At 45.7% G+C, this 21343-nt stretch overlaps 1 protein-coding gene across 1 annotated transcript in view; it reads left to right on the plus strand.

Moving 5' to 3' along the window:
• LOC138297181 (uncharacterized) overlaps positions 1–21343 on the plus strand; it is a 308108-nt gene that overhangs the window by 162613 nt on the left and 124152 nt on the right. The window contains exon 9 of the mRNA XM_069236676.1: positions 12213–13437. Coding sequence (XP_069092777.1) covers positions 12213–13437 — 1225 coding nt within the window. The remainder of the gene's footprint in view (positions 1–12212; positions 13438–21343) is intronic.

Below are 21343 nucleotides of genomic sequence, written 5' to 3' on the forward strand. Positions count from 1 at the left end.
TGCGACCCCATAGCGAGTCGCAGAAGGTGTCTGAGACACCATTCTGCATCCGATTTTGCGACTTGCAAATTGTGAGTCGGTCAGACTCGCAATTTGCAAGTCGCAAAATTGGATTTTCCTACATCTGGCCCTAAGTAACTTTGCACCCAACCTTCACCAGGTGAAGGTTAGACATATAGGTGAGATGAGTTACTTAAGTGCAGTGGTGAATGGCTGTGAAATAACGTGGACGTTATTTCACTCGGGCTGCAGTGGCAGGCTTGTGTAAGAATTGTCAGAGCTCCCTGTGGGTGGCAAAAGAAATGCTGCAGCCCATAGGGATCTCCTGGAACCCCACTACCCTGGGTACCTCAGTACCATATACTAGGGAATTATATGGGTGTACCAGTGTGCCAATGTGAATTGGTAAATTTAGTCACTAGCCTGTTAGTGACAAATTTGGAAAGCAGAGAGAGCATAACCACTGAGGTTCTGGTTAGCAGAGCCTCAGTGAGACAGTTAGGCATCACACAGGGAACACATACATATAGGCCACAAACTTATGAGCACTGGGGTCCTGGCTAGCAGGGTCCCAGTGACACATAACAAACATACTGACAACATCGGGTTTTCACTATGAGCACTGGGCCCTGGCTAGCAGGATCCCAGTGAGACAGTAAAAACACCCTGACATACACTCACAAACAGGCCAAAAGTGGGGGTAACAAGGCTAGAAAGAGGCTACTTTCTCACAGTGACCAATACCCCCACCCTCTCTTTCAGGGCTATTTGGGGTCTCTCTTTTGGGTGTTTAATCAAATTCAGATTGCAAGTCTCCAGCAGAACTCCTCTGCATCCTTTACTTCTCCTTCTTACTGAAGAAACTGCATCTGGACCCTCCATGAACTCTACAAACTGCAATAAAGAAGCAAAGGCGACTTCTGCCACATTGTATCTTCAGCTCCTGCCAGCAACTGCAACTGTTTAACAGTGTCCCCTTTGCTGTGGGACTCCTGTGTGCGCTGCCTGGTCTTCTGAGGACTCTGAGTTGCTCAGAGCCCCCTCTGACTTCCCATCCTGGGTAGAGTCCGCCAAGTCCCACCTGGTCGCAGGCAACGCCTTTTTCCGCTAACGGCGGGCTTTGCCAAGGCTTGTTGGCGGAATCTAGCGATGCAAACCAGACTGCAGTCATCCATCTGGCGTGGGACGACATCTGCACCCACTAGGAACCCGCATCTGTCTTCTTGGGTGCAGTACTGACTGTTGTTCTTCACAGGTGGTTCTTCTTTTCCATCTCCATCCGGGTTAGCAGGGGCTCCTGTTCTTCCTGGACTCTTCAGTGCTTCTTGGACATGGTCCCCGTCTTCCACAGGTCTTCAGGTGCAGGAATCCATTGTTGGTGTCTTGCAATCTCTTCTGGTTCATGCAGTATCTTCTATCATGTGTTCTTGTGTGTTCTATGAAACATACTGTGATTTACTCCTGCTTTCCTGGGCTGTGTGTGTGTGTGTGAGGTGGGGGGGGGGGTGTTCTGTTACTTACCTTTTGGTGTTTTCTAATACTCCCAGTGCCCCTCTACACACTACACTTCCCTTGATGGAAACAGACTTTTGCATTCCCCTTTCTTAGTGTATGGTTTGTGTTCCCCATAGGCCCATTTCTAACTATTGTGATTTCATTACTATTTTTACTGTTTTCTAACTGTTTTCACTGCTATTTTTTCTAATGTATATTACTTACTTCCTAAGGGAATATAATCTCTAAGGTATTTTTGGCCTTTGTGTCCCCGCAATAAGTACCTTTATTTTTGTAACACTAAATATTTTGTTTCATGTGTGTGAGTACTGTGTGACTACAGTGGTATTGCACGAGCTTTGCATGTCTCCTAGTTCAGCTTTGGCTGTTCAGCTTTGGCTGCTCAGCTACAGCTACCCCTAGAGAGCCTGGCTTCTAGACACGGCCTACATTTCACTAATAAGGGATAACTGGACCTGGTATAAGGTGTAAGTACCTTTGGTACCCAGTACAAACCAGGCCAGCCTTCTACAGCCTTTGAGCACAAGGTATATTCACCAAAAGATATTTTTTTACCTGGCTCCGCTAAGGTGAATGAGAAGAGTCTGAATGTGTTAAATATTTGTGGAAACAAGCTTAGCTTTAATCAATGTGGCTTCAGACTAACTGCTTGTAAATTGATTAAGCTTAGGGCGAGAATAGCCCCACAAGCTGACCACTTGGCAGACTTCATCTTTATCTGCCCCTCACTTCCTAAACACAAACTGGAGATCAGGGATAATCAGCAGAGCGCACTTTTCCTGACAGAAACGTGGCTCACGGACACTTCAGCCCCTTACGTTCTTGAGTCAGTTCCGACTGACTGTGCGTTAGCCAGAGGGGATAGGAAGTCGGGAAGGGGTGGAGGGCTTGTGGTGATATGTAAATAGTCTCCACCCTGCATCCTAACAGACCTAAAGATCAAGGCAGCGAGGCCTCCTTTTTCTCGTTGACATTGTCTAGCAAGTGCGTGCTAGTGGGCCTACTTATGTATCGGCTGCCTGGCCCACCCGCTCAATCATGTCAGCACTGGCAGACATCACTCCCGCTGATGTTAAAATATTCTACCTTTGTCATCTTGGGGGACCTCAACACGCACCTCGATGATCCAACTTGTCATAATGCAGCAACTATAATGGAAGACTTAGCTGTATGTCAGATGAAGCAGTTAGTGCAGGTTCCATCTCATAGCATGGGACACTCTAGATCCGATATTTACGAATGCTTCCGCCCCAATTCCAGTACTTTGGTCTGACCACTATGGCGTAAACTTCTGAATTAAGGGCTTTCCCCCCACCCACAAGCCACGAATATTTGGCCTGGAGATGGGCTAAAGTCTTGGCTGACGCTTTCACCACAGCACTAGAGGCATCTGTCCCTTGCTCCACTGACTGCGTGAACACATCCAGATCCCAGTTTACAAACAGTAGCAGGAATGCCCTCGATAAGTTAGCTCAGTTGGGCGCACCTCTCCCTCTGCGGAGTGGTTTAATGAAGAGCTCGGAGTTTAAAAAAAAAAAAAGAAAAGAAATGCTGCAAACAATTGGAGCACCTATGCAGCAGGAACCATAGCACACCAGACAGGCCATAAGAGCTTATCACAAGCTGATTGGGGCGAGTCGTAGGCAATTTTATATTCAGGAAATTCACTTGGCACAGAAGTCTGCACTGGAGATTTTGTCCATTGTCAAATCTCTGTCCTCTTTAGAACACATAGCAGCAGTGCCAGCAGCCTCTACTGAAAGATGCCACGCAATAGCTCAGTTCTTTGTGGATACGTTAGATAAAATCTTTTCAACCTTCCTACAAGAATTCAAGGAGGTGATCTATGGGGATTCCTGGTTTTCACCCAGTGACGCGAAGGAAGGCCCAACAACGCTGGAGATAACATCTGCAACTGTGATCCAGCAGGTGATAGCAAGGATCAGATCTGGGTCACCATCGGACCCTGCTCCACCTAGGATTATGCAATGAGTTATGGGGGGGTCATCGCTCTGGCTTTCCGAATTGGTTAAAGTGTCTCTAAAGGTTGGCCAGGTGCTTTCTGACTGGAATCACGCCCTTATTAGATTCCAGTAAGCCAGAAAATCTGAGGCTGATCTTGCTGTTGTCGTTTAGGCTAAAGTAGCTGACCAATGTGTTAACCACAAACTGATGCAGTTTATGAAGGCAGAAGAGGTGCTGCATGTGAGCCAGTCGGGCTTTTCCCCGCTTCACAGCACTGAATCTGTCCTTCTGTTAGCCTCAGAAACATTCAGACACAGGGTTGCCGATGGAGATGCTGCAGCAGTAATAATGCTAGATCCAAGGGCGGCTTTAGATGCAGTGTCCCATGGTATTCTACTGGAACGACTTTGGTTGTTGGGCATTCAGGGGACTGGCTCTAAAGTGGATTGCTTCTTATCTTTTTGACTCCACGTTTCATGTGGAGCAGCAATCATGTGCCTCAAATCTTCTCGCTAAAAGAAGGGGTACCCAAGGGCTCCAGCTTGAGTCCTATGCTCTTCAATCTTTATGTGGGTCCTTTAGCTGAAGTGATTGAGAGGGGGTGGGGGGGTCACAGTAGTGTCCTGTGCTGATGACACCAAATTGATCATCAGTCTCAGAACCAGGGGTCTTCCGCTGAGCACTTCAGATCTTGCCTGGTCAGTCTTGCAAGCTGGAAGGAACAGAGCTGCCTGAAACTAAATGCCAGGAAAACAGAGGTGGTTGTGATTGGAAAGCAACCTTCAATCTGGTCCTCAGCCTGGTGGCCGGACATTATGGGGCCAGTTCTGCCCCCTCAAGTCAGCAGTGAAGAATCTCTGGATCTGGTTCGAGTCAGTTAAGGTTGGTAAACAGATTGCGGCTCTGACAGGTACCTCCTTGGCATTTTCAAGATGCTTCAGAAAGTCATGGACCTTCTGCCAAGAGAAGCCAGAAAAAATGTGGTACAGGCCCTAATTACATCAAGGTTAGACTATTGTAATGTTCTGTACCGTGGAGTCACCAGGAGCAAACTTCTGAAGCCACAGAGTGCAAAATGCAACTGCCCGAATAATATTACATCTTCCGAATTTCTCCTCCATGGGAAAGGTCCTTAGCTCCCTTCACTGGCTCACACTAAATAAGAAGGTGGGTTTTAAAGCCTTGTGTTTCTACCACCAAATACTCCAAGGCAAAGGCCCTCGTTACCTGTTCCCCAGGGGGTCCTAGGAATGCCCTACAAGGAGCCTCAGATCCTCCGCCAGGGCGCTGGCGTATATCCCCAAAGTTAACAGAGCACGAATGGGAGGACATTCACGGCTCCCACAATGTGGAACTCGCTGCCACTGGACCTGAGGTTAGGGAAATAGGAACCAGAGTTTCGAAAAAAACACTACAAAGGGAGTAACCAAGCCATATACCGATCCATTTTCATTCTTTCATTCACGTGAAAGAACTCCAACTATAACTGCTGAATTTCTATGGTTTTATACAAGTACATTCAGATACCTAACGTCCCTGAAACCTTTAGTTTTTTCAGTGACTGTGTGTGTTGTGTGTGTGTGTGTATATGTATGTATGTATGTATATGTATATATATATATATATATATATATGTCACTGAGAAAAAACAGGTTACGGGGAGGTTAGTCAGGCTCACATTTTAAATGTACAAAACCATAGAAATCCCCTTGTTACAGTTAGTTACCTCAAGTAACTATAACTCGTGCCCTAAGGTAACAATAACTCACACCCTCGCCATGCCCTCTTAATTACCCCAAAATTACAGCACTCCGGGCATCTTTGATAGCCTCACTGATAGTGTCACATCTGCAGAAAAATAAGTAATCAGATAACCGTGCATGGCAGGGGCGCGAGTTATAATTACTTGAGATAACTAACTTGCTGGTGAATTTCTGTGGTTTGATATGATTAAAATGTGAGCCTAACTGATGTCTCTGTACCCATTGTTTTTTTCAGTGATATAAGTTCTTTTAAGTAACTATAACTTGCTCCCTAAGGAAACTACGACTTGCGCCCTTGCCATGCACAGTTTTCTTCAATTTTATTGCCAATATTGCAGTGATAATATCTAAGGTGCCGTACAAAAATCTCATCAGTGATATAATATGTGGAGTAATAGCTGTGCATGGCGAAAACTCGAGTATAGTTACCTTAGGGTGCAAGTTATAGTTACTTAAAATAACTCTGTTGAATTTCTATGGTTTTGTACAAGTAAACTCAGAACCTAACTATAACCTTTTTTTACTGTATAGTAATTTTCATCACTATACATTAATCCAACAATCGCCGCGCAGCAGCAGTTGGCCACAGGGCCTGGCCAACCCCCTATAAGCACCCACCCTTGCACTGTGCACTGCCTTCACCTGTGCACAGGTGGGGTTGCCCGCACAGGCTGGCCTGCAGCCAGTCCCTGCCGCCAACCCCCAGCCACCCAACCCCATGCTGTGTACGCCCCTTTCGCTGTGCACGGGGGAAGTTGGCCGTGGCCTCTCTAGGTGTGAGAATAGGTGTGTGAGGGTATATCTGGAGGTGAGAGTGGCTCTCAAAGTGTGTGTCTGTGTGTGAGTGCTTACATCAGTATTTTAGTAAATACGTCAGTGTATCGCATGTCTGAGTGGGCATATGAGGGTGTCAGACTGTCACACATCCATCCACTCACAGACCCACTGAGTGGGTGGGTAACTGAGTTGGTCTGTGAGCGGGTGTGTGAAGGTCTGACTAGGTTGTGCGTGCATAAGAGTGAGTGGTAAAAGATTGAGAGATGTTCAGACTTTGAAATGACATACTTACAATGAGATATTTCTGAACAAATTAAAAAGAAAAATGTATTTGTTTATTTAGAAAAGTGTAAGCTTACCTTCCAGTGTGAGCCTTAAAGATCTGTAGTTCAGCTGGGCTCGAACCCTTAACCCTTAACGCTTAAGTGTGAAGGTCTGTGACATTCACACAGAACTATTGGCTTTTTTTTTTTTTTTTTTTTTTAGCTCAACTCTGTTCCAAAAGATTAATTATTTCATTTATGTTTTTTCCCAAATGCCCTTCATGGATTCCCTCGCAGTGCCATTGCTGCAGCAAGCACATAGCTGATTTGACAGCAGCTCCCTGCTTGCTGAAGCATTTCATCTATGTCCCCTGCACACGTGCAGGGGACCGAGGTGAAAACTTCAGATTTTCTCAATGGGACCTGCTTTAAAGATCTGGCTTTCGAAACCCAAACTGTTTGCTGTGGCTTAGCTGCAGTGCTGTAGCCAAGCCACAGTAAACAGCTATTTCCTGGGGGTGGGCACCCCAGGACATAGCAGAAGCTGGACCCCAGGGCTATCAGTGGCTCCACAAGGTGGTGGCGCATCTCCCACCCCCACCACCCTCGGCACTGCCTGGGGGGGAGTTGTAGTCACCAGGGCTAGTGGAGGTTCAAGACAGACCCCCTTCACTCTCTTTGCCCCCCCGGCAATGGTAGTCCCTAGGGTGCGGGGAGTGCTGCCCCAGCATATCTTTTTAATTTAATCCCTGGGGTCTGTTGGGGGGGGGGTAGCCTTTGCATGTATTTTAAACAAAGCCCCAGGGTTGGTTGTCCCCAGGGCACAGGGTGTGGGGGTTAGAGGGGTCCATGGGTTCCCCATGTATAAAAATGAAATCAGTGAGAAGGTGGCGGTCCCCAGGGCCACGGGCCCCCGGCATATTAAAAAAAAAAAAAAAAACAATCCCTGGAGGTGGTGGTCCTTCAGGGCTGTTGAGGGGCCAGGAGGCCGCCCCACACACAAATTAATGCCCCCGGGACCTTGCCCACCTGGCCCCTTTTATTTATTTTGTTTACTTTTTTGTTTTTCTGGGACTCGGCTTCAGCAGAGTTCCAAGATGGCTGCCAACACTTCCTGGTTTGAAATGTTGGCAGCCAATCAGAGCTGTGCATTTCCCTGCATGAGTTTGTCTTTGTTGGCATATACTTTGCAGCTAGAGATATACAAATTTGAATTGACCAAAAACTACTGGCCTGATTTATACCAATGAACAAAAAGCACAATCTGCGTACCTACATCCAGCTTTCTGCCAAAGTTGGTGTAATTCCGTCCAGCGGTTCGGGCTGGTTTTTTAGCCCCCTTTTTCTCGGCTGCTGCTTCACGGATCACCTTGAAACTTTCCATGCCCACCAAGAAGCACCGGGCCACCTTTTTGGGAAACGTATGTGAAAATTTGTCAAGTGGTGCCATAGACATCGTCAAGCCAAAAAACGCTTTCTCTATGAAATCGTGGTCCTACCTATAACTACCTACTGGCGACCACATATTCACTGGAAAAAGCCACAACTTACAGGGAGGTTTTAGTTAGGCTCACATTTTTAAACAAACAAAAAATTACCAGTTACCTCAAGTAACTGTAACTCGTGCCCCCAGGTAACTATGGCTAACGCCCTTGCCATGCACAGTTTTTTCATCAAACATTTTAATGCAAATATTACATTGATTTTATGAATGATGTTATCAAAGATGTCATGAGTGCCGTAATTTGTGGTTTAATTAACATTGCATGGCGAGGCGCGGTTGCTGAGACCAACCCCCTGTAACAATCCAGACGTGCGTGTCTTTCATCCAGGCGCAGGGGAGATTGCCCGTAAGACCTGGCCTGCAACCAGACCCTCTGATCAACACCCCCAACCGCCCAAACACACGATGTGAACAGCCCTTCCGCCTTGCACTCCGGGAGTTAGCTGCAGCTTCTCTGGGTGTGAGGGGGTGTACCGGGGGATTAGAGTGGCTGTCAGATTGTCTGTGTGGGAGCGAGAGTACGTACATTAATGTTTTAGTGGCTGTATCAGTCTGTGCACCGGTCTGTGAGTGGGTACGTCAGTGTCTAAGTGGGTGTGTGAGTGGGAGAAATTGATTGAAAGCGAGAAAGCAAGTGAGTTTTTATAGGCTTTAATATCTCATATACTTGAAATGAGATATTTTTGTTGGATTTAAAAAAAATGTATTTGATATATTTGAAAAAAAATAGAATTTATTTAAAAAAAAAAAACCTGGACTCGTACCCCATAGCACCTAGTTTGCGACACTGAGCTATGGAGTTTTTTTTTCTTTTTTTTTCTCCTTTTTATTCTTTTTTAGCCTTATGTGGGCTTTGTAGTAAAAAAAAATATTATTTTATATTGTGTGTGTTTGCGTGTATATGTGTATGTATGTATATATGTATATATATATATATATATATAAGACCCCACGGGGAATCCTAAAGCACTTTCCTGTGGTCCCTACATTTTGTTTTGCTTTAAAACATTATTATTTTTTAAATAATAAAGCTCTTTAAGGGCTATGAGGGACCACGAGGGAGCCCTCAAGGAATCTCCCCCCCCCCCCCCCCCTCCCAGGTTCCCTCCTCCTCTTCTTCTTCTCTTTTTTTAATTTTTATAAATACAATGCCCTTACAGGCTACCTGATATTGCGGGGGAAGCCTTAAGGCTTTCCCCGCAGTGCTAATGCTTCAGCAAGCAGGAAGCTGCTTTGACAGCATCTCCCTGCTTGCTGAAGCATCTCATCTCTGTCCTCTGCAAGCGTGCAGGGGACAGATATGAAACTTCAGATTTTGACAGCGGGACCTGCTTTATAGGTCTGGCAGTCAAACAAAAGATTGTTTGCTGTGGCATGCCAAGCCACAGCAAACGGCTATCTTTCGGGGGTGGGCACCCAGGGACATAGCAGGAGCCGGCCCTGAGGAATGGGGTTTCCCAGGGCCATCAGAGGCTCCTCGAGGAGCGCCGCGTGGCTCCCCTTCAGTGAGAACTTAGCCCCGGGAGGTGGTAGTCAAACTTGCTGTTAAAAGGTTTTTCTTTATTCCACAGTAAAGTGCAGGGTGCCACATAGAGACACCTGACCTATGCATTTCGGCAAAAGCCTTTGACTGAGTCATCCAACGGTGCAGTGCAAAACAGCAATTTAAAGGAACATGCTCCTTCTTTTTTTTTTTTTTAACCTTTTCTAGTATACCCACACCATTAAGTAACAGTGTACACATACAGAACATATAACGACAAATATTCACATCTTTGCTTCATGCAGTGTTTCTCATTTTGTCAGTCTCTTCCCTATACAGGAGAGAAGGATGTTTTTGTCTCTTGATCTCAGTAGTTGTCTGGTTTTTCCTGTGCACATTGCCATGATAAAGTGTACTTGATCATATGATCATGATGTGATGCTTACCATATAAGATATGCAGAAAGTCTCTAAAGGATAATAGCTAATATATCTCTTTCCACAGTTGTCGTTCCAAACAGATCAACTGTCCTCCCCATTCAGTCAGGTTGTCATCACATAATATTAATATCAATAAAGTATAATCAATAAAACGATGACAATTCGACCCAATCAGGACCTGAATCCCAAAAGTAATTCATCAGCAAGCTATCTTAGTGGAAATGAAAATAATCCTGCTATATCCCTTGGAGGAGTGCACGTCTGACCCAGTGTTGATTTTTGCATGTGATGCTATGTGGAAATTGTTTGGTGTCGTGCCTTAGTTACCTGAGAGGTGCTTGTATCTTGTGATGTAACGCCTAGCATTGTGATAGATGTGGATTTGTGAAAAGATTGGAGGTTGAGGGGTGCACCATGACAGTTTGTCAGCCTTTGCATAAATGCAGATTCAGCGGATCAGTGCCAGGCTCCTTTCCGAGCTGGAAACGCTTGGGTTCAGATACCTGCCAGGAGAGCCATTGGACTGCCTCTAAGTAAGGGAGTTCTATTGTAGAACAGCTTCCGGACTCTGCATCTGCCAACAAGCCTGCCTGCATCTGCCAACATCTCATCTCTCTGGAAAATGTGACTAGCTTGGCAGGCGTGGAAGTAGTGTCAGTAGTCCCGAAAGAGCTGTTTGGAGCACTTGGAGAAGGTGGGCCGTGCTGCTGAGTAGAAGAGTCACTGGCTGACCTCACAGTGGCGAGCCTGCCTTGGAGCTCATTTGCTGGTGGTTACCTCTGTAGGGCGGCAACACTCCTTTTCAGAGCACGGGGCTTGTGTTTCTTTATCACAGGACTTTAGAAGAGAGAGGAAAGAATAAAAAGGAAAGTCAGGCCTTCTGAGGTAAAACCTTTGGCCTGTGCACTTTATTTTACAAATCAACCTGTACCCCGAAAGTGTCTGTGAGCAGAGGCTAAACTGAGCTGAACCCTGGTGATGCTGGCACCCCTCTCCATGGGGCAAAGATTCGTCTCGAGCAGCACTTTGTCAGCTGTGTACCCTTGATCATCACAGCACTGAGAAGGTCTACCTGCTTCCAGAGTTCTTGCAGCTATCAGTAACTCTCAAATGAGATGGCTTCTCCCAGTGCCTCACCTCAGCCCTGCATTATTCACAACCAGTAACAGGCCAATCACCAGCAACGCCTGCAGTAGAAACATCCTCACCAGAGTAGTTCATGCAGTCTATTCACCTCCTCAGACATCCACACTGGCACCGGGCCTCAGACTTACCCAGCACGAGCAGCCCAGTCACACCGCTGTAGCCTCTCGCAGTATGATCAATATGTTCTTCTTGGAGCAGACTTATAGATTCAGTGTTATTCTTGCATGCTGATAATAGATGCCCTCCTTCGACCACAAGAAGGGAGCACAAACCTTCACCTGTTTCGTGAGTCTGAAACCTGCTGACAAATCGAGCTTTCAGATTTATGGAGACAGATTAAAAAGGCTGACACTCTCAAAGCCTGGGTTCACTAAGGTACTCTGAGAGACTGACAGGGGCCTTCCATTGTTATGAACTGGTACCACCAAAAACTGTTGGCCAAAACATGATACCTTTAATCAAGGGGGTCGTCTCGAATTCTTTACTCAATTGTGAGTACAACTAAAAGGGGGCGGGAGCACCCAGGCATGTCCCCCTTTGAATGATGACACTTTGTTTACTCTTCCCCATGGTGTCTTGACTGGCCAGATCCCAACCCCAGCGACTGCAGGATGTCTGCCAGAATATCAAAGTCCTCCTGTCTCCTTTTTGGCACTGAGCAAGAGGAGTGCATCCGCCTCCCCAGCTCCTTCTTGCTGGTGTTGCTAGTGTTGCAACCTTGAAAGCACCCTCTCTATTCCACGTTAATCAGGGAAAGGAGTGCTCCCTCTAACATGTTAGCTAGAACTTTAGTGGAGGCTTTCATGTACATATTAAAGAGCACGTTTGGATGATAGGAAGCCTCGTTTTATTTCTGATTTTATTAATACTGAACCAGAAACTGAAGAAATGCATGTCTTTAAGTCCTGTGTAATTGTCCCACGGGACTGTACTTAGTTGATGCCGTGTCCTTGCTGTGGGAATGCTTCCTTTGCATTCATTTTGTAATCCTTATCAGACAATTCTCAAAGCCCTTCTGGAAACACCGGATGTTTTAGTTGGGGTTGAATAGTTCCTGCATTTAGGGATGTTGCCCAAGTCCTGTGGACGGACGGTGGCTATTGCAGATTCCAAATAAGTTAACTCAGGGTAAGGAGTTGTAGCTTGCAATAAGTTACTTGTTCCAAAATCATATGAGTTGTACAATTTTTAAGAGCATTCACCATTTATAAAAAAATGTTAATACAATAAGAGTGTTTTGCCTGCAGTTTGTGTATAGATTTGGCAGTTTTTGTCATCCTTTTCATAGCGCTACAGCAAGAGTTGACACTTTATACTGCTTGATATAGTAATGCTGTGACTTTTTTCTCATTTCAGAACGTACTGGACCTTGGGAGAAAAGTGCAGAAATGAATCCTGAAATATGCACGTTCAAAGTGGAACTGGATGAGCCCGGCTCATGGAATGCAAATCCGGATGTTCCCCCATCTACAGAGAAGAGAGCGAGAATCCAGACCCAGGGCCGGGCCAAATGGAGGCACAGCAAGCCTGGAGAGAACATTGCATGTATATGTTCTGAATGTGGGCGATGCTTTAATAACATTACCAGTCTGACTGACCATCAGCGAATCCACACCGATGAGATGCAGTATATCTGCACCACCTGTGGGAAGACGTTCAGGGAATCCACACAACTGATGGAACATCAGCTAATACACACAGGGGAAAAACCGTATGCCTGTAACGAATGTGGAGAGAGCTTTAGAGAGTCCTCACAACTAGTTATTCATCAACGGATACACACGGGTGAGAACGTATATACATGCAGTGATTGTGGAAAGTATTTCAGACAGTCGGGTGATCTCACAATACACAGAAGAATTCACACAGGAGAAAAACCATATACATGTGGTGAATGTGGCATGAGCTTCCGAGGTTCATCCAATCTGATCACGCACCAGCGTATACACACAGGAGTGAAACCTTATACATGTAGTGAATGCGGCACTAGCTTTAGGCACTCCTCTGCGCTGAGTGCACACCTGCAGACGCATACGAGAGAGAAGCCGTATACGTGCATTGAATGTGGAAAGCTCTTCAGTCGATCAGCAGACCTTATAATACATCAGCGAACGCATACTGGCGAAAGACCATATACTTGCAATGAATGTGGGAAGAGCTTTGGACAGTCTGGCTATCTAACTATTCACAAACGAATACACACAGGTGAAAAACCTTATAAGTGTAAAGACTGTGGCATGAGTTTCATTGGGTCATCAAATCTAATCACACACCAGAGAATACACACTGGTGTTAAACCATATACGTGTAGTGAATGTGGAAAGAGCTTCAGGCACTCGTCTGCTCTAACATCACACCAAAAGATACACACCAGGCAGAAACCTTTCATATGTAGCATATGTGGTAAAAGTTTTAGCCAGCCAGCAGACTTAGTAGCCCACTTGCAAACCCACACTGCTGTACAGGATGGTTCGCCAACTGAGCCCATAAGTGATGAAAAAGGGAAGAATGACAAGAAACCGGAAGAGTCCAGTCGTGAAAATCTGTGGGAAGTGGAAGAATTCTGCCTGGGGCAGCAGTCGTGACTGATGTACTTCCCTTGTACTTTGATGTGTTCGGTCTTTACTGCATCTCAGCAAGTGACATTCTACTTCAGTAGTGATGCAAGTTATGCAGGGTTTGCTAAAACATGATCACCTCCAACCTTTGCACTAGATGTACTGAGTCAGTCCAGGGTTGGTCTGTGTGGGCGCTGAAGGTCACAGATTAAAATGAAGAAGTTACAGATGGAGGATGAGAATAATGAAGGCAAAACTTGGGTTGTAGAAGTGAATGAAACCACAGAAGCTGGAGGGAACGACAGCACGCTGCGAAATAACGCTTAGGATGTCCTCAAGAAGGTGATTTCATGAAAGGCCTTCTGCATGCCTTATGCAAACCACAGCAAAGATGGGAAGCAGAATCTGCACTGGCCTTGCATTTGTAGACACATTGGCCTTTTGCTTACTGGCTCCGCTACATTGGAACTAGATCTGTTTGAGTCCTGACTGGAAATATTTGGGCGATGCCACAAGTGCTGTTTGGAAGATGCAGAGGCTTCAGGGTGTGCATTACCTATGTAGTTCACCTTGTAACAGCACTAAGGGTCTGCAATTTATAAAAATGAAACAAGAATTCAGGCAAAACCAAAGTAATCCAGTAGTCTAATGCTGATATTGAAAGGCCTCAGTATTTTTAAGAAATGAGTAAAGACCCTAGTCACGTGTACATTTGGAAACGTAACCGCTGACACATCAGTGGCTGGAATACCTACTTGGCAAGGAATGGCGCAAAATATGCCGTGGGCATAGCAAATACACGTTTACTGTTACCAAAAGCATATTTAGAATGTTTTTGGATACAAATCTAAAGAAAACATGCATCAAAGAATTCAGTGGACATCCTGGGTGCATAAAAATAAAAAAATATTGACAATTTCTTCCAGAGAGATTTTTTCTACTTACTCATACGAGCTTGTCACACACCTGGGATGAGGAGGATTGACCCTTGATAAACTGAAGAGCACTTGGTGCTTATAGTAACCGTATTGTCTACCTGAGACTGTGGCTAGATCACCGTGGAGCATCTGCGGTTTATCAACAAAAATAAAATGTGAAAGGTACTAGGCATTTCCAGAACATCTTGTATTACCCAAACAGTATGCAATGTTAACCTGCACAGCACTATACGAAACCACGCAGGACACACATCTCACTCGTATCATGGCAATAGAGCATCGGGCAACAGAAGGACGTCCCATGGAACCAAAGATCAGCTGATGCTGAAGAAGCCATAGTGAAAAGATGCACTCTTGACCCCATTGGAAAAGTCTTGGCAAGCCTGGTCATTCCACGTACTTCAATTCTAGGACTTATATTCTTAAACCCGGCTCCTTCCTGCGATTACGGATCATGCATGTGTATTATGTCCATCTGCATCCAGGCTCCAGAAAAAGGGCCTGGTTTGAGACCTTCTCTGCTCTTTGGTGGCTCTAAGTTTCTGTTGCACTGTACTCGTTCAAACATTTTCAGTCACATGAGATATTGTCTATTTCAGTCTCTTATGTGGATCATCTAAAAGTCCCATAACTTGTGGTGTTGTGAAGGTTGTGCCGCAGGCTTATTAAAGTAAAGCTGGCCCTGACAGTGTACCAGAGTGAGGAGGGAGCCACAGACTGCCAGACAAACTTCACCTCCTGTGCTCTTCTGGCCCAACTTAGGCCTTTCTCGAGAGAGGAAGGGGAGCAGATTTAGTTGTGTGTTTTTTTTTTTTTTTAAATCTTCAATCACTGAGCCACTTGCTGCCATCATCTTTAAAATGGGAACTTCACTAGAGGTTGATGGAACTGTCCACTGGATCGCCTCTTAAATCCAGACATTTGTTGACACTTAACCAGAGGCAGGGCCAGATTCCCAAATCTAGTGAGTGCAAGGACAGCCACAACATCAAAGAGTAAAATCACTGCCAGGTAAAATAATGCACAGTGTGCATTGGACAGCCATGAAACTTCTTAACCCGTTGCAGTCTTAGATTTTGTTCCAGCTTTCTTTGAAGTGGTAAGGGCTAGATGTGCCTATATCTACTAAGCTGTGAATTCACACATGTATAATGTTACATATCCCAACAGACCTGAAACAGAAAAGTCCCATGGCTGTTGTTGCAGAAGGAAGCAATGTGTGGCAAGACTGGCTCTCCAGGCTTTTAAGTGTCTGTGCTTGTGCACAACACATCCACATCTGTCAGTTGTACCTCTGCAGATGTTCCCAGTAGGTTGCGTTTGGATAAGGATTATTTGTTCTTGAATGGAGCCCAGCCTTTCGCAGAAATGAAACCACGTTAAGAAACTCACTGGATAAGAAACAGTGAACTCCTGAAGCATCGAAGGCAAACGTTTGAGAGTGTGGCTCAGGAGATTTGAACAAAAAAGTGATAGTTTGTCTTGCATATAAAATGCCTGTTTTGCGATATGATATACTGGACTTGACATTTGGGAACCTAGATGTGGAAGATCGCAGATGGAGTCAGATAAACCTCCTTTTTTGCATGGATTTATAAAGACCAGTGGAGTGGCTTCCTTATATTCAGGGGACCAGTCTGTTCTGAATGCGTGTTGATATCCTGGCTATTTCTTGTACAGAAACGCAGATATCCCCAGCTTGTCCCTTTAAGCTTTAGGAAAGGTGATGTGCACCTTTTGCTTCTGATGTGTTATGATGGAACATAGACAACCATGGTCCTACAGACATTTCAGGATGACCAGATGGGTGCTTCCAGTTGCAACAGACTATGCTGCAGTTCACAATGCTTCTGTACTGAAAGCAGGTTTGAGCAATGGAAAAACACGTGCATCATATGTACGTAGCCGAAAGTGTTAAACCTGGGTCAGTCACGGTCCAGGTGTGAAAACAGAGTTTCTGGGATTAGAATATCATAGTGGGCTGGCTTAAGTATTGTGTCCTGAAAAAAATGTCTACAAAATATCGCCCCCTTGGAGTCCATAATAGAAATCTCCAACTAGTTGAACTGCATCAAATGAATCTTTTGTACCTAATATGACCTTGAGCCGCTGAACTCGCAGGAAACCTGTGTGGGGACCTTTTCTAACTCTGAGGGCTGTAACAAAGGGCCCCTGCTTTGAGATTAAGGGGAGTAACATGCTCGAAGCCTGCACAAGAGTGCCCTACTCTAATACCCGGTCCGTGGGGAAAGGACACTCATTTTTTAAATTGATCTTGACATTTAATTTAGGATTTTAGGCAAACTTGTAAAATGAATATTTGTGTTGTCTAAGCGGCATTTATAAGCTGGCAGCTTGCCACAGAGAGAGACTTTATTTTTAATTCCGCACTTGCTGTTACAGCGATGAGATTCTTTGCTGTTAGTAAGAAGCGTTGCTTGGTTTATTGACCTGGGGCGGGTGCCACTGATGTCGGGGTTCAGGCCGCCATTTGCGGATTGCCTCCGGATCTCTGGAGCAGGCACCCTTTGGGGCAGTTTAGCTGCTGACTGTTCCCTCCAGAGTGAGTTTCTCGAATGAGCCGTCTGCTGCTTGGAGAGTGAATCATACAGTTGTAGAGCTGTCTGGGTGACGTTGCATGAAGAAAGAAAAGCTGAAGGTATGTGGTGTGACATACATTTAAAATAAACACATTCACCAAGCATTTTAATCCATGCGATGGCAGTGCGGAGGCCCCCCCGTATGATTCCAGAGCAGTTTGGTGAGTGCAATAAGTATTTGAGGTGTTCATAGGGGATCATCATTTTGGATCTCTGCCGGATCCATTAAACTTGAAAGTCTTCCCAGGTCTCAAGGAAATCTTTACTGTACTTTTTCAGCACTGAAATCCCAGCTACTGCTGACGCCAAAACCTGCTTCATCTGAGCCGAGATCTTCGACACAGAACCATTTGTGTCAGAGCTGAGAATGTCAGAACCCAGCAAAACTCCTCTCAAATAACCCCTAAGTATAAATAAATATCTAACACAACTATGTGTTGTGCTTTCAACACTGTAGATACTACAGCTATGGGAATAAGCTCCTGCGTTTTTCTACACACATTCATGGCTTCTCGTCTCAGTGTTTAAACCCGAGGGACCGCAAATTCTTCTGGCACCTCCCGTTCGATGGTAAACATTTATTTGGCCCTCAAATAGATATAATACTAGAAAAAATAAATAAAAAAAAGACAATGAGACAGCCAAAGCCATGGGAGCGCTGCAGACCCCTTCCACCGTGGCTCCTTTCACAGCACAACCTACCAGGGCAGGTCCAAAACCACATCTCCTGAGCCCTCCACCTCATACCAGCGGCCACAAATGCAAACCACCTCACCTAGAGGATACTACCAAGGCTCATATAGGGCCAAGAACTCCAGAGGCAAGGGCAGATTCACCAAGGCATCTGCCACAACCTCCGAACCGTGACTTACCTCTCATTCCCACAAACACACAACTCCTGCTGTGGGTTGACTGCAAGGGTTTTTTCCGCCTGGTGGAACATCACCTCCAACCAGTGGGTGTTGGATATTATCCAACATGGTTACTGTCTGGAGCTCACTTCCACACCTCCCCACGTTCTGTTGCGCAAACACAACATCAACAGTTACTCAGGGAAGAAGTACAAATGTTCCTCAAAAAGGAGCTATAGGACTTGTTCCACTCCATCAACAGGGCACAGGAGTCTATTTACTATACTTCTTATTCCCAAAAAGGACGAGACCCTTAGACCAATCTTGGATCTCAGACCCCTAAAGGAGTACATCCCCTCACAGCACTTTCACAGGGTCACTCTTCAAGATGTCAGCCTGTTACTACAACAAGGCGACTTCATGGCCGCACTCAACCTCAAGGACTCCTACTTTCATATTCCGTTTCAGCCGGCACATCAGTAGTATTGGAGGTTTGTAATAAACGGTCTGCATTACCATTTCAAAATCAATCAAGGAATTTGTAAAGTGCACTACTCACCCGTGGGGGTCTCGAGGTGCTGGGGGGAGGGGAGGGGGGAAGGTGCTGCTACTGCTTGAATCAATCAGGTTGGGGGGTGTGGGGGGCTCCCCTTTGCGCCCCTTGGAGTGGAGAAGAAACGGTTCGGATACTTAGGCCTCTGGATATCCAGAAATGGACCCACTCACTATGAAAATGTCCTGCTTCTGTGTTTGACTTGAGACCGATATTTCACACTGCAGGACACTTATGCTCTCCCTACTGGGTAGAGCGGCTTTGTTCAGAATGATCACCTTACCAAAATTAACCTGTGTCCTACAAACCATCCCCTATCGGATATTGGAGGCCGCCTTCTGTAAAATTAACGGCTGTGTGACGAAACTGCTGTGGTTAGATGGTCCACATGGGTCCTCCTCTGAACTGTACAAAGCAGAACAGTGATCAAGCACAGTTGTGGTTAGTTGCTTTTGCCCGCGTTGTTTCATATCTAGACAGTATTTGTCCTTGATGATTAGCCCCACATATGCTGCGCTCATCTTATAGACTGATATCTGCTTCAAGGCCACAGGCCTCTCAATATTGTTTAGGGTAGCTCAGTTTTGTTTTACAGGGCAGTTCTCAGCACAGTGTCTTCTTTCAACCTGGTCTCAGCAGGGCATCACGTTGCATATCAACGAAGGTGGAAACAAATGTGCAGTAGTGTTTGGTAGAGAAGAACACCCTGCTGCCTTCCATCAGCTGCACCTCCACATCTCTTGCAGCATTTGGTCTCCAGTTGTTCTAACCCAGAATTGATGCACCCACAACACTTGCATTTACGTACTGTGAAACATCTACCTTTTGCTTCTCTTAGTATCTTTTTTTGAGTGTGTTGCACTAGAAAGGAAGCTCACCCAATTGTCATCCCCAGCCTCAACCAGCACTGCTGAACCGAAGTCTCTTATTGGAGGTGTAATAAAAAAAGAGAAGTAGGGATTGCTGATGAATCACATGGTGTTTTAACCTGAAAGCATGGCGGATTAGACGCCACATTAGAACATGCGACTCTCCATGACATTGAAGTGCACCAGTGTGTCCTGTACTTGTGCTAAGAGGAATGTCCAAGAAGAAGCAGGGTGTATGCTGCTGATCCCAGGCGACTGCTCTGTAGATTGCAAAGGACCGCTAATTTGAATGCTGGAAATACTGTAGATCATTTGAGTTCGTCTGTTGCTTTCACTGGCCTATGTTAAGTGCCCCAAAGACACCTGGGCGTAGATTTATTAAGGACTTGTGTTGCCCTTGCATCACGCCTTGTGATGCACAGGCAATTCCAACCTTTAATTGAGATGTGCTATTCTGCACAGAGCCACCTTGCATAATAAAGCGTAACGCAAGGCAGCGCACGTCCTGGGGAAGGTGTTCCATGAGTGGAACATGGGTGTTCCTACGCATGCACCCATGTTTTTTTTATTTTTTTTGCACATTCCCAGATTTATTTACACTAGTAAACTTGGGAAAGTATAAAAAAAAATGCTGCACCTTCCCAGGGGAAGCTTAACGTGAAGAAATGTTTATTTCTCCTTGTTCTTTCCTCTTTCGCACACATGGAAAACTGAAACAATCCCCGGAGGCACTTTCAAAGCCGGCACCCTTGCACCATGGTGCAACCACAAGCGCTCCAGTGCAGAGGGAGAGCAGGAATGCGCCATATTTTATTACATAGAGTGCATTCCAACCTTCTCCATTTGATGCAGGCCAGCAAGTTGTCTTGTTGCATTGTAATGCACCAATTATTAGTAAAGCTGCTCCCAAATGTCTCTTCCTCAGAAGATTGAAGGGGTGTTCAAGGCTTGCACTCTTGCATCTGGATGGTGGTAACGCCCTGCTCCATGTCCTTCCAGACTCCAAACTGGTGCCCCTTAAGCGCATCCTACTCACCACAGTACGTCTCGTCCTTGGCCTGAAGAAATATGATCACAACACCTCCCTTCTGATAGAACTCTATTGGCCCCTGTTGCAGGACCGCATTATTTTCAAAACCAGCTGCATCATTTACAAAGTAATAACCAGCACCTCCACTTACGTTGGTCAAGCGTGCCACCTCTCGTGGTGGTTGCACACCTGCAGCCAGGACACAATCGGACTACAGCCTAAGAAGTGTAAAAAAAGAAAAACCTAGGCACGGGCCTTTTCCACCTGTGCACCCAAGACTTGCAACATCGCCGTAGCCACGTGGACCACTCCAAAGCTGCCCAATTTAGGATACGGGAGCTTAAGTTTTTTTAAGTGACTACATCGCAATGCATCTGCAGTCTACAACCCAGCTACATCTCCTCTCGCTCGTTGACTTTCTGCTTATCGTTCACCATGTACAGCGCTCTGCTAGGCTTGTGCTATAGAAATACCATTTAAATACATAGATTCAATTGAGGAACATTTCATGCCAGGCCTCTGCCGCCAGAGAGTGCTGTCTCCACTTGGGATGTTTAGAAGCAAAAAGAAGGAAGATACTTTCCTTTCTAAAGCTGTGCGTGTTCGTCCTTTAAGCTTTGCTGTGCCTCCATGAGAAGGCCATTCGAGGGGTTTGGAGAAATGGGACTCATCGTTTCTCACGGGTTCTCATAAAACATGCAGATTCTGACCTTCAGCATGAAATGCTTCTCACTGAGGTAGTGCATATTGGATTGGCTTTAAGGGATTTCTGTCTGCAAGGTGTCGGATAGAAATCATCAAACCAGTGAATGATGTTTGGGATTAGACTCCGGTGCTCACCAGCCTGCGCGCCATAAATGTACCCGTCTCATCCGCCCATGAAAGAGAAATGGGCATCTGACAGGATTGTGAAATAGTACATAGCCCCTCAGCGGGTTTTGGATGCTGCTCGTGCACATTGAGGTGTCGTGCACGGGTAGTGTCTGAGAAGCCACCAAGGGGGCAGCCTGACTTTACTGCTATGATGGTCAGTTACAAAGACCTGCCCGGGTGATATGAGACAGATCTTGCTACAGTATGTAGGCTGG

This window comes from Pleurodeles waltl, chromosome 5 (genome assembly GCF_031143425.1).
Source record: "Pleurodeles waltl isolate 20211129_DDA chromosome 5, aPleWal1.hap1.20221129, whole genome shotgun sequence".
NCBI classification, from domain to species: domain Eukaryota; kingdom Metazoa; phylum Chordata; class Amphibia; order Caudata; family Salamandridae; genus Pleurodeles; species Pleurodeles waltl.